The sequence below is a fragment of the Camelus ferus genome, chromosome 16 (genome assembly GCF_009834535.1).
Source record: "Camelus ferus isolate YT-003-E chromosome 16, BCGSAC_Cfer_1.0, whole genome shotgun sequence".
NCBI classification, from domain to species: domain Eukaryota; kingdom Metazoa; phylum Chordata; class Mammalia; order Artiodactyla; family Camelidae; genus Camelus; species Camelus ferus.
Window position 1 is genome coordinate 37,902,690 of NC_045711.1, and position 13,590 is coordinate 37,916,279.

The window sequence follows — 13,590 nt, forward strand, 5'->3', positions numbered from 1 at the left end:
AATCTGCCCTCCCCACAACAACTAGTGATCTTTTAAAAATGCAAATTATTTCATGTCAATCTCCAGCTTAAAAGCCTTGAATAACTTCCCAATTCATTTAGTATTAATCCAAAATTATTAACATGGTTTACAGGCCCCTGTGTGATCTTTCACTTGCTAACCTCACTTCCTGCAACTCTCCCCTAATACCTTACACTTCAGCCTTCTCCAGCAGTGGCAGGGTCTCCGTTCCTCAAAAAAACCACATAAAACACTTAGTACGAAGCTTGGCACATCATGGGCACTCAATAAATGTAAGCTATCATGATTACGCTACCTCTGAGCCTTCACAGATGCTGTTTCCTGTTTGGGATGCCCCTCCCTTTACTCTTCTGACTAACTCCTACCCCTCCTTCAAGTCTGTATTAGTTTTCTTTTTTTGTTTTGTTTTGTTTTGGGGTTTTTTTTGAGAGGGTAATTAGGTTTACTTATTTATTTTAATGGAGGTACTGGGGATTGAACCCAGGACCTTGTGCATGCTAAGCACGCACTCTACCATTCAGCTATACCCTCCCCCTCTTGCATTAGTTTTCTATTGCTGCATAACAAACTACTACAAACTAAGTGGCTAACAACATAAATTTTATCTCAGTTTCCAAGGCTCAGGAGACAGGCACATTTTGCTTGGGTCCTCCACTCAGGGTCTCACAAGGCTAAAATCAAAGCAGGGCTGCATCCTCCTCTGAAAGCTAGACTCGGGAAAGAGCCACTTCCAAGATCCCTTAAGTTGTTGGTAGAATTTGCTTCCTTGCAGCTGTAGGACTGGAGCCCCCATTTTCTTGCTAGCTGTCAATCAGGGACCATTCTCAGCTACTAGAGGCCTCGCTCAGGTCCTTGCCTGTGGCTTTATCCACAAGCTCTCCCCGCATGACAGTTTACCCCTTCTGGGCCAGCAGCCAAATTTCTCTCAGGCTTCAGAGCTCTTCCTACAGCAAGGGCCCTTTGAACCGACCCACCCAGAATCTCCCTTTTGATGAACTCAAAGTCAACTCATTGGAGACCTTAGTTGCATCTGCAAAATCCTTCACCTTTGTCAGCTAACCTAATCACAGGAGTGAAATCCATAGTACTTGCAATCCCATCCACATCTAAGGCAGGGCAGGGTGCGGGAGAGGGGAGTGATATAGGAGGGCATGTACATCAGGGGTTGGGGATCTTAGGGACCACCTTGGAATTCTGCTTGCCACAAAGTCTCAGCCTAAAATCATGTCCACAAGGAGACCTTCCCCAACCTCACATTTAAAATAGGTCCCATCTTATATTCTTTCACATTATCCTGCAAGTTTATTTCATGGCACTTATCATAGATGGTAACTGTAAACTTAGTTGTTTGTTTGTTTGATGCACCTATTTATGTGTTTGATTCTCTCCTCTTCACCCTCTGAGCTCCACAAGAGCAGAGAGCAGGAATATTGGTTAAGAACCAGGCTAGAACCCAGATCTCTGTCTCTCTTTGCTGACTTTGCTGCTCCATTTGTTTTCCTCTCTGAGAAACAGAAGAGGCTAAAATTACATGAGGGCAAGGGACAGAAGCCATTTCCCTCTGGGCCTCTGGTTCATCATCTGTTAAATGGGAATAATTATACTTCTTGTCAATACACCTGTTGTTCCCGAAGCTTTGGTGAGTAAATACAGGGGAAATGACTGCAGTGGCGGAATCGCCTACCTGCTACAACAGGACCCCAGACTGAAGGAGACCACTGAAGGAATCTGAAGGTGGGCAGGGCAGATGGACCTAGAAGATGTGGGTTCACCTTGTCATCCTCCGCAGGTGGGGCCCAGGCGTGGGTTGCCATGGATACCGTGTCCCTGGAGCATCAGATCCAGAGTGTGCAACGCCACATCAGCTTCCTGAAAAAAGAGCAGATGGCCTTGTTGCGAGACCTGCACCTGGAAATCCTGAGGCTGCAGAAACGCTGCTCAGGTGAGGCCGGGATGGATGGGAAGGATGGGGAAGGGGCGACTGTCATCATCATTAGCACATCTCTGACGGCGTGCCCATGATGAGCCTCTCTGAGCCTCCCAACAGGCAGGTGTTTATCACCCCTTTTTCTTGGTGAGGAAACTGAGTCTTGGGGAAATGAAATACAAGTTTCAGGGCAAAGGGCTCTGGTTCAGCAGCAGAGGGACACTTGGGAACCATTTCTGGGGATTCCTGTCCTTTTCTGCTAAATGTTCATCAGGCAGCTCCTAGCTTTAAGAAGCCCTCAGTCTAAGGGGAAGACACAGCAACAGGTAATATAAAGACACACAAAAAATAAAGAGGGCTGACATCATGTCCAGCTTGAGGCGTGGGTGATGGAGGAGGGGACCAGGCATCCCACGCTTGCCAGAGGTGGGAGCATTTCCACTCCCTGAGCACTGAGTAAGATTTAGACCTACAGATATTACAGGGCAATGAGGGTGGAGAAAGCTTTCCAAATGATAGGAACAGAATGGCAACATTCAGAAGGTAGGAAGCTAAAAGCTCATGAAAAATTCTATTTGACTGGATAACGCTGGTGGGAAACGGCTGGAGCCAGACCATGGAAGACCTTGACCAATATCAGGACAGCTGAGAAGTCTGGCCTGTCCTCAGTGGGTAGTGGGGCCCACTGATAGGTTTTGAGCAGCATTGTGCTAAATTAAGAAACTCTATCTGGCAGTTGTATGGCAGATGAATTGGTAGGAGAGGGAAGCAGGGAGACTAGTGACAGGTCTGGGGAGAAATGAAGGCAGATGGAAAAGGGAGGACCAGTGGAAGGCAGACTGAAGGAAAGTACCTGGCAACCAATTGGATCTGTAAGTAGGACAGAGAGAAGCCCCAAGGATGATGTAAATCACATGTCTGATCTCCACTCTTGGACCTCAGGCCTCTGCTGTGTGGCCCTCTCAGAGGCTTAGCTCTGGCCCAAATACTTACCCAGGCCGAGCCTCAGTGTAGGCTTTAGAGCCAATGATTCATTCAATGTCTCAGCTGAAATGGCTCAACTCCTTCATTGTACAAGTAGGTAAACTGAGGCCCAGAGAGAGAGAGAGAGTCATAATGTTAGCATCACATCCAGGATTAGAATCCAGAGCACCACACTCCCCTTTGCACATGTGTATTCTCTCCCCAGTATGCTCAGATTGCTGCCTCTCTTCCATCCCCTGTTCATGGAATTCTCCCCATTCCCCAGAGAAAAACTGAGTTTTCTGAGGCCACTCAGAGGGTTTGAGTGACCTGCCTGGCTTCTCACTCTATAGCACAAGATGCTGGCAGTCCTGGCTCTCAGCCCTCTCTGGCTCCATACACAAGTTCAGCTGCCACATTCCAAGGCCAGGCTCCCTGCCATCTTCCCCAGAGCCTGGCTGGCAGCAGAGGCCAGCCGGGGCAGGGGGGTGGGCAGGGATGGCCCATACCGACTCACCCCTGCCTGATGCCACTTCATTGCAACAACAACATTAAAGGGAAATTGAGACGAGTGAACTCTAAGGCCCTATATCTCTTCCTCTAATTTCTTTTTGCTTCACCTGAATTCTGAAGACCTGGGTCCTTCCACTCAGGACACAGGCTAGGATCCCAAGAAAGTGTAAGAAGCAGGAGCACAGGGCCCTTGGCTCCCACCACCTTTCTCAGACTGATCTGGGCCTGCAGCCTCTTGGTTATTGATTAAGGAGATAAAAATAACTCTGGGCTGGCCTGGAACAGCCTCTCTTGGGGCTAAAATGACTGAATAAGGCCCTGTCTCCAAGGGGTGGGGGAGTGAGGAGGAAAAGAGAGCAGAACAAAGGAGAAGATTTTTTTTTTAAATCAATGAAAAAGAATATGTGTGTGTATATATTATATGACTGAATCACTATGCTGTACACCAGAAACTAACACAGCATTGAAAATCAACTATATGTCAATTTAAAAAAACAAGGAGGGTGGATATAGCTCAGTGGTAGAGTGCATGCTTAGCATGCATGAGGTCCTGGGTTCAATTAAAATGAATACATAAATAAATAAACCTAATTACTTCCCCACCAAACAAACAAAAAAGAGAGAGAAATTAAAGAGGGACCCAAAGGCTGGGAAGGGGATGAGAAAGGGGAAGGGTAGGTATAGAAAACAAGGGGGCAGGGCTTCAGGAGGAGCCTGCCAGCAAAGGGGTGACAATTCAAAATGAAAGGCTTAAAAGGTGGGTGGCTGTGTTCTGGTTGGGGAGGTGGCTGGGATGAAAACAAGAGCTGCCTACACGTGTTCAGCACTGAATCAACCCTAGACAGAGCCCTTACTTATTTTCTCTCATTTAATCTTAGCAACAACCCCTTGTGAGGCAAATGCAACCTTGTTCCCATTTCACAAATGAGATGCTGAGGCTCAGAGAGGTGCTGTCACTGGCCCAAGGTCACACAGTGTATCTGACCTGACAGCATACTCATCTAAACTATGGGGACTCTGGCCAGAATATGGGCAGGGAGATTTGATGGACGGAGGAGTGGAGCCTAGCTAGGACTGTGTGTCCCCCACCAGCCCCCAACTCCTGGGGTTAAGGGCTAAGGAGAAACAAGCCTATAGGCAGTTAGTGACAGAGCCAAAGTCCCTTTGGCTACATCCCCCAATTGAGTCAAGGGCCCCTTGGGCTACATCACAGGGCCTTGGAGGAGGGGCCAAGTTGGCCCCAGGAAGCCCTGTTGGGTAGAGGCATCAGAGTCCTCCCAGGGGCCCCAGGGAAGAGGTTCAGGCTCCGGTCACAGCAAAAGGCCCAGGCACTCTGGGCTTTCTGTCTCCTGGCAACAGTTGGTCTCCCCAAGGAAGGCACCTCCAGCAAAGCCCCAAGTCTCCAGAAGAGCCCGGTGAGGGCAGTGAGGAGGGGCGGGCAGAGGGACCACAGGTGAGTCTCTCTCTGTTGGTGCTACTGGGCAGTGGACCCAGAGATCTGCTACCTTCCCCCACCCCAGGTTCACACCCTCTCCCTTTGGGCCCCAGACTGCATCCCTGCAGGTACACACAGGTGCTCCTGAGCAGGTACCCTCTGGCATAGGCAGCTGTGGCTCCTGGGCTCCTTCCTTGCCCTCTCCCAGCCCTTGAGCCACATTGGAGTTGGGGGAATGGGGTTGGAAAAATGATCAAATCCAGCTGGCTGAGGGGTGGGGCTCTAAAGGGTGGGGTCCCGGAGGGTGGGCAGGCAGAGGGTGGGGACAGGGCTGCCAGCACAGGAGGAAACTGCTCCTGCCCCAGTGCCCTTGGCAGACCCCTTGGCTGCCCCACCCCACCCCCTCAGCGCCAAGCCGAGAGCCTTACAGGCTTGGCTGCACCAGGTGGCGCTGTCCTCCTTGAAGCCCCTCTCCCTGCCCTGTAGAATGCAGCAGAACCAGGGTTTAGAAAGGGACAGAGCTGCACTTACCTGACAGGGGAGATACTACGATCACAAAGTAAATCTTATCCATTTTACTCCAGATGTGCTATTTCCCCAAATGTGGGAAACCTGACTGCATAATGTGTGGTAGTGGGGGATGGTGGTTAACATCTTCCCCTGGAAAAAAAAACAAAAAACAAAAAAGAAAGGGACAGGGCTGTTATTCAGAAAAGAGCACAGGCACAGAAGTACTGCCTGTGGAAACAGTGAAATGCACATGTCCTATCGGTAAATAGCCATCTCCCTGAATCCTCCGTTAGTGCCCCCAAGCAGCCCAGGACACGCCAGACTTCCCAGATCCATCAACTAAACAACAGAAGGGTCTGTGCCCTGGGCCCCCAAAGCAAACCAGGCTCCCCAGTCCTACACGGGTTGAACTAACCTCCAAATCCAGGCCACAGAGCTTACACTGGAAAGATCTCTGGGCTTTGAATCAGGCAGATCAGGCTCAGGCTGTCTCTGACACCTCCTTTCGTCTCTTCCCCTCTCTGGGCTGCAGTAAAGCAGGTATGGGGGGTGGTTTAGACAGTTTCTAAGGATCCTTATTGCCACTTTTACTGGCCTGTGATTGCCTGATTTCACACATATACTCTCTCACTCTCTCTCTCTCTGTCTCTAATCTACACAGAATTGCCTTTTCTTATCTCTCCCTGCAGAATTGACCCATGACCTGGAGATAAGAGAGGCCCAATCTCACCAGCAAGGTAAGAGGACAACTGGTGGGGAAGCACCCACAGGTCACCTTTTCCCCACCACTTAGCAGGACCCAAGCCTTCTCCATACCTAGCCCTGACTTGGGGCAGGCACTCCTCAGCTTGTTGAGTGAGTACAGGATATCAGCCCCACTTGCCCACTCAGCTGGGTGACCTTGTGCAGTGAACAACCTGTGCCACCATACATAGTGCCCTGTATCCATGTCTCTGTCCAAAGTGGGAAAATGAAAGCAGGAAGATGGTGTCCAGAAAGTCCATGTGGTTGACTTCATTCCTTTCTGTGGCCCACCTCCCCAGTACTTCTTATCCTTCTCATGGTCACTGTGAGTGTCAAGATGCAACAAGATGGCACTATGGGGTCCTTGACTCCAAGGAACTTAGCCTAGAGGAGAAGAAAAGAGCCACGTGCACATAAGCAAATTCTTCATTTTACAAAAGCATGACTTCTTGCCATTGTAACAATTCTACTAAAGCATTTGTTTACAGATTATTACTTCACCCATAAAATGGGGAGTGGGGTGGGGAGATGGTGTTCAATGGGTAGAGGGTTTCAGTTTTGCAAGATGAAAAATTTCTAGAGATCTGTTGCACAAAAATGAGTTTATTGACACTACTGTACACTTAACACTTGTTAAGATGGTAAATTTGGTTATTTGGCTTCTTGCCATAATTAATTTTTTCAAATCAGGGGGTTGCATGGTTGAGATCTTAATCTCCAGATTATACAATCTCTCAAAACTAGGACTGGGTATTACCCATTGTCTCCCAGTGCAAGACATGTTACCTGACATGGAGAGGGACTCTGGAAATGCTTGAAGTAAAATGAATCACAAAAATAGTCTTTCTTGGTCAGGAGTGTTTTAAGAAAGGACTCCCGGATACTGATGTGCTGCTTATAATCAACAGCTACATGACCAAGAGCTAGGCATGGGAAAGGCTGGAAGTTTAAGGTTAAGGTAAAATGTTAGGAGCCCTGCAAATTGCTTTGTATTTTCATGCATAAAGATCCTTATGGACTTGGACCTAATACTGCCCACTTCTTTAAGTGGTGATCATGGGCAACCTCTTGGTGCCTAGGTGCTTGGAGGAGGGGGACACACACCCCAGACCCCAGGCCAGAAGCATTCTGTGACAATAGTAGCTTTTATTCCACCTACTGTTCTTCCTCTGAAAGGGTTTTTGGGGTCATTTGGGCTCAAGGTACTACCCCAGTGTCCTGGATTTTATCTTCTCTCTCAGTGGGCTTAAGAGCTCTCTTTCTTTGTCCTCTTTTTCTTTTCATATCCTTTCCAGAGTCACCTTTTACCTACCTTTTGCCACCTTTGTGCTACCGGTGTCCCCATACTCACTCACATGTGCCAATCCTGGGATACGATCCCTGCTGAAATGGAGCATATGATCCAGGAGGCAGAGGTCCTCAGCTCTGGGGGTACATTAGAATCACCAGGGAAAGAAAAAAAGTTGAAAAAAGAAAGAAAAATAAAATCACCAGGGAAGATTTAAGAAGTACCAGTTCCCAGGTCCAATCCCAGAGAGTCTGATTTAGTTGGTCTTCGGTACGGTCTAGGAACTATTTTTTAAAGTTCTCTTGGTGATTTCAATGTACATCCAGGGTTGAAACCCAAGGCAGTGGGCAAAGGCAAACAATAAACAATTAAAAAGAAAAAAAAAAATCACAAAATGTAATAAATGCTCTCTCTGTGAAAGAAACTAGGTTCACAGCACACTGACTCCCCTTTCCTCCCCACACTTCCAGTTTTCAGTCCTTTGTTATTGTATGTCTCTCCTGCCACAAGGCTTTTGCACAAGTCCTACCCTCTGTCCAAAGCACCCTTCTCTACCCTGTCCACTACTTAACTCCTACTCATCTGTTAGATCCTTACCCAAGTCTCTCCTCTGCTGAGAAGCCTCCCCTGATTAGGTCAGTCTCTTGTTACAGTGTCCTATTGGCACGTGTCACAGATGCAGCCTCACATTCTTTATTATGTACCATACCTCTCCCACTATGTTGCTGTGAGCTTTGGGAGAAATGTTTTAGTATCCACCGTACCCACAATGCCTAACACAGTGCACACAGGGCTCAACAGCAACAACAACAAAAAGTCGTAGAGTGAATAAATCGTCAAGGAAGGCTTCGCACTGAAGAGTTAGAGAAGTGGCCAAGCAGAGACTAGGACAGGCGCCAGGGCCCCAGGAGGGAAAAGACGGGCCGCGTAGCCGGCGCGTGGGGAGTGAGGGCGGGCGCAGCAAGCAGGACACGCAGTCGAGGAGGTGCGGGGCTTTGCCCCGAGGATCCGAGAGCTTTGCAGGTCCGGCCAGGCGGGGGGACCCTCACTCTCCCCGCCTCTCCCCTTCCCAGAGTTGGAGTCCCGGGAGCTGGAGAGCAAGTGCCGCGCGCTGGAGTCGCAGTTGGCGGCGCGGGCGGCGGCCAACGCGGAGCTGCGGCGGGAGGTGGCGCAGCGCGAGGCGCTGGTGTCGGCGCTGCGCTGCAGCCTGCGCGCGGAGGAGCGCCGCTTCCTGGAGGAGCTGCGTCGCCGCAGCCACCGCGCCACCGTGCTGGGCACCGAGCTGCAGAAGCACACCGAGGCGGCCGCCTACCTCTCCTGCCAGCTGCACGCGGCGCGCCAGAAACTGCAGACTCCGCGACCAGGGCCTGGCGCTGCCGCCGCCGCCGAGCCCCGGATCCGCCGGCGTGCACAGCGAGCCCGCCGCCCGCCTGCCGCCGAGGCCGCCGCCAAGGGCCCGGGCCGGGACTGGGCCGCCTGGGAGCGCGCGGCCGGCGCCCCGGACGACCCCGACGCCATGCCCGACCCCGCGCTCTTCCTCTACGCCCGGAGGCCCCCGCGGCCCAGCGGCCGCAGCCCGCGCCAGCCGCCTCCCCAGGAGCCCCCGGACCAAGCCGACCCTACGGCCGCGCCCAGCCCTCCCAGTGCGCCCGCGGACCCCGAGTAGGTGCGGGGTCGGCGGGGCGGAAAGCGGGGGAAGACCGGCCCGGCCCCGGGCTTGGAACACAGCTCGGGCCGCCCAGGCGGGTCCCGGGGTCCAAGGGACCAGGCCCCTCCCCGGGGGGGGGGGGCGGAGGCGACCTCTGCTCCTTCATCCCTTCCAGCCGCCCCCTCCTTTTATATTTCCCGACGTGGCCGAAGCTTCGAGTTCTCCCCTTCCGCCGCCGAGGAGCTCCTCCGCGGGGCCCAGCGAATGCACGGTTTTTCAGGGAGAGGACTCGCAGTACTGATCCTTTTCAGGTCCCCACCCTGCCACTGGGAGGGGAAGGGGCGAGGGTCACGCCCTACCCCGGGGAAGCCGACAATCGTTTGGCAGGAGGGGGAAGGCTGGACTGGCCTACGGAAAGAAACCAGAGTGGCGCTTAGCATCCTTAGGCCTTCCAGCTTCCCGCTGCGGCCTCCCTCAGCCCCGCACGGCTGCCCTTCCCGCCGAGCCTTCCTCCGAGGGAAGGCTCAGGCTGGGGACTAGAGGCTGGACCATTTCCTCGGAAGCCGCTTCTTTCCCCCATCCCACTGATAGGTCCTTACTGGTGTGCACGGAACACTTTAGAAGACGCCTCCTCCAGAGCCTCTGGTGGGGAAAGTGTGGACTGACGAAAGTTTGAATTTCTAGAGGTTAGCACCCATAGACCCTTGGAGAGGGTTATAGAATGGGTTTGGTGGCAGATCCTGGTCTAGAGCTGTCTCCAGCTCAGTTCTTCCCCAGGATGCCGACCTAGATATTTAGACTCCTGGGACACTCCGGAGTCGGACTGCCAGGTCAGGCTTATGGAAAGGCAGAAACTGCCTTCAGGAGGTAGCTGGGAATTTGAAGGCTGCCCTGGGAGTTTTCCTAGGTCTGTTTATTGGTGCTAATTTTGCCCAGCTTCCTAATTAGCTGGCTGCACCCAGAGGCGGGAAGAAGGGCCCGGCTTCTTGGAAGTGGCGGTTGTTGATAGAGAGTTGAGTTTGCTCTCTATCAAACTCAACTCTGGGGACGGTGGGAACCCACGTTAGACCCCCAATCCTATCAGACCTGACAGTGGCGGGGTGCTCAGTGCCCTCTGTCTAGGTTGGCGAGGGTTGAAATGAAGAGGGCCACCCCACCTCCTAACGCGTTTCTCCCTAGCTCCCCCTCACGACCAGAGGCAGGAAGTTCAACTTCGGACTCTAGCCTAGAAAGACAAACCCCTAGAAGCCTGCCGCCTCATGCCATCCCTCCTCTGTCGGTCCTGCATCAAGTCCTAAGTGCCTGTGAGGTCTTCCAGGGGCTGCCGAGGGAGGACATGGGGCAGGGAGAGGCCTTTACCTCACTCCAAAACACCCCATCCTGGCAGGTCCTGACCTTGGCTGAGGCCAAGCCTTCTGTTTGTCACCCAGGGATCCCGGAGGTCTTTAGGGGTGATGAACCCTTTTCCCATCATGGCCCCACGAAGAAGAGGGCGGATAGATACCTAATTTTACCCTCTTTCACTGTGTATGTTAGAGGGAGCAGGAAACTGGCAAGCACACTCCCCACCCACCCAAACATGCAGGGCCCTCCCAGCTGACCGCACCCAGAACCCCTGGGACCACTGAGCAATAACCAGGCCTGGTCTAGGTGTGCAGCCACTGGAAGGCCAGCAGCCAAGGTGTGGGCATCCTTGGGACAGACAGTGCTGTCCAGCTTCACTTGGGCCACAGTAGTGGCCTAGGATCCTTGCTCTGCCTGCTCCCGCCTCTGCCCTCCCCACCCACCCAGTCTCTGTGGTTGTGCCTCTGCCCTCTGTCTCCCCTCAAATGTGGGTGACTCACTCTATCCCTCAACCTATAGCCCTCCCTTTCAGAACGTGTCTGAGTGAGGAAGCCTCTGTCCGTTCTTGGTTGCACTCACTTGAAGGGGCCCAGAGGACTGTGGGAAGGAGGGAAAGGCGGTCTTTCTGGAGGCACCCACCCAGACCCTTATCTTCTGCAATCATACTTTTGGGGTGAACAGGGTGACTTTGTTATGTCAGTTCTTCTAAAGAGATGGTGAAGTACTTTATCCACCCACCCACCCACTAAAAGCCATAGCTATGCCTGCCTGGCCTCCCCCAGCTCTATAGCAATAGCCCTCTTCCCTCTTTCCTCCTGAGTACCTAAGGTGGCTGACTGGGCCCCACCCCCACCCCCCGCAGACCCCATGGATCTTCCGGTGGCCTGCCTGTCTCTCCCTAAGTGACCCTATCAACACCTCCCACCTCCTGGTTCTCTTCCAGCAATCAGAGATGATGACACTTAATTGTTTGTGGGGTGTGCTTGGAGATCCTCCAGATGAAAGGTCCTGAGTGCTGACTTGCTGACTCTCAGCTAAGTTGTTGGGGTCTCTGGGAAAGGAAGTAAGGCAGCCAGCCCTCCCCCAAGCTGGAGGAGGGGCCAAAGCAGATACAGGGTTCCAATTCCCCTTCCCCATGCCTCTCCTGGAAATAATGGACAAGAGACTTTCCTCCTCCCATCTGCCCCTGGGTTTGGAACAGAACCCTCAGTGCAGCAGACTAAGACTGGGAGTCAGCAGCCTGCCCTTGACCTCAGTGCTCCAAAACTCCTCAGCCTTACCCTCAGCTTCTGGCCCTCCCCCTTTCCTGGCATGGGGGCTCCACCCTGCCAAAGGAAAGACCCCTTCCCATGAGCCCCTGAAACCTTTGGGTGACTAGAAGGGAAAGGATTGTTTCTCCTCCCCACCTCTCCCCTCTCCTCTGCTGCAGAATCCCTATGGGGAGAGGGGCGGGTTGACATGGACACTCAGGGGCCCTAGTTGGAGTCAAGAAGGAGAGCTTCAAGTGGCGACCTCTCCAGGTTCCAGAAGCCAGCCAGGGACCCACAGGCAATGCAGCATGAGGCTCTCTACCCCGCTCCCCCATATCCCACCCACAGTGGCTGGCAGTTTGGGGAACCAGCCCAGGGCTGAAATGGGGTAGCCCTTCCCCAAACAAGCAGCAGAAGAGAGGCCTCCCTGGTGGAAAAGAAGAAGGCCAAGAGGGGGTGGAGCAGCATCTCCTCATTGTGGGGAGCTGGGGATCTCTCAGCATCCTCTTGCTGAGGTGCCAACCTTGAATGTGGGACATGCAAGGCTGCAGAAGCACCTGGCAGGAGCCCCATGGGCACGGCAGAGGAATTCTGCTCCAAGTTCTCTGTTGGCTGCGCTTTTTAATCCAATGCTTTTCAGAGTGTATTCACTCACCCACAGAAATAGAGCCCTGTGCTTTAGGGGTGACTGTCATATGCCTTATTCTTAATAAAATATCGAAAAACACAAGTCAGACTTTTTCTCTGTGGGCACTCTGTCCCCCACCCGCCCCGCACTCACCCTCCATCCCTGCAGGTCCGTGGAGAGGATGTGGAGGAGACCGAGAATGGTTTGGGAGTTAGCCAGTGGGTTGGGTGAGACTGGGAGCTGATACTCTGGAGTCCCCTCAGTCGCTATTCCTCACATAAGGCACAAGGCTTTCATCTGAGATGTCCTGAGGCTCAGGCTAGCCCTACCCCTCTCTCCCTGCCACCAAAACGCAAATGAACAAACAAAACCTTGGATCAAAGGCTCCTGGCTATGGTTGGCAGGGATGGATTGGAAGGACTCCATGCCTGAAATTGCACGTTGTTCTGGCCCAGAAGGAATCTGGGATTCTGGGCATCTTTGGCCATGCTGGTTCTCCTTCTCTGACACCCACCTCCATCAGAGAAGAGCCCTAATCTTATCTTCTACTAATGAGGGCTGTCCTGGGACTGCAGTTTGGGAGCTCAGCATACCCAGCACCTTCAAGCTTATACATTTTCAGTGTAGGTCTGTGTTGTGGATGGCTCTAGGAGAAAAAGCAGCAGCTCTGCATTCTAAGGATGCAGGGGATAGATTGGTTTTGCCTGCAACATTTCTTCTGATAATAGGACCCATCACTTCCTTTTGGGCAACAGCCTTCTCCATCTCAGTCCATGTGTTGGGGGAGCTGACCCTGCCCTTGTGACCTAGGTAAGGCAGGTCACACTGATTGGGTTGGAGATGGGCATGTGACTCAGCCTGACTCAATGAGAATCCATGTCAGCACTTTTACTGGAACCATTCATTTAACAGACCAACTTAGGTGCTAGAGATGCAGCAGAGAACCAACCAGGACTATTGAAGGACAAATTCTTAGGTTGCTAAAATGGCAGAATATCAGCCTGGAGATCTAGCAGGACTTTTGCTACCACCAGGAGAGATGGAGACAGTTCCTGATAATTAAGCTGCCTGGATCTAGCTATACCTGTAGCCCATATACCTTTGCCCTTTTCAGTTGTACAACCCAATAAGCCCCTCTCCCACTTTTGTTTTTAAATGGTCAGCATTAATTTGTGGGGCTTTTCTACTTTTATTTTTTAACTAAATTTAGATTTGAAGAAAAGTTGTAATAATAATACAGAGTTCTCTCACCCAGCTTCTCCTATGTTAACATCTGAATTTATCATAGTACAATTATCCAAACCAAGAAATGAACATTC

The 13,590-nt window shown here is 52.1% G+C and overlaps 1 protein-coding gene and 1 pseudogene across 1 annotated transcript; both read left to right on the top strand.

Annotated features, from left to right (window-relative positions):
- Positions 1 to 1,833: 1,833 nt before the first annotated feature.
- Positions 1,834 to 12,373, top strand: CCDC92B (coiled-coil domain containing 92B). Its single transcript, XM_032457447.1, has 3 exons — positions 1,834 to 1,963; positions 6,059 to 6,106; positions 8,475 to 12,373. Exons 1-3 carry the CDS (start codon positions 1,834 to 1,836, stop codon positions 9,065 to 9,067), a joined length of 771 nt encoding a protein of 256 aa, XP_032313338.1. The 3' UTR covers positions 9,068 to 12,373.
- LOC116656917 lies at positions 5,383 to 5,522 on the top strand (annotated as a pseudogene).
- Positions 12,374 to 13,590: the final 1,217 nt, after the last annotated feature.

Coding starts and splice junctions, on each gene's coding strand:
- CCDC92B (XM_032457447.1), top strand. CDS start 1,834: ATGGATACCGTGTCCCTGGAGCATCAGATCCAGAGTGTGCAACGCCAC. Junction 1,964..6,058: donor GCTGCAGAAACGCTGCTCAG/GTGAGGCCGGGA, acceptor CTCTCCCTGCAG/AATTGACCCATGACCTGGAG. Junction 6,107..8,474: donor GGCCCAATCTCACCAGCAAG/GTAAGAGGACAA, acceptor TCCCCTTCCCAG/AGTTGGAGTCCCGGGAGCTG.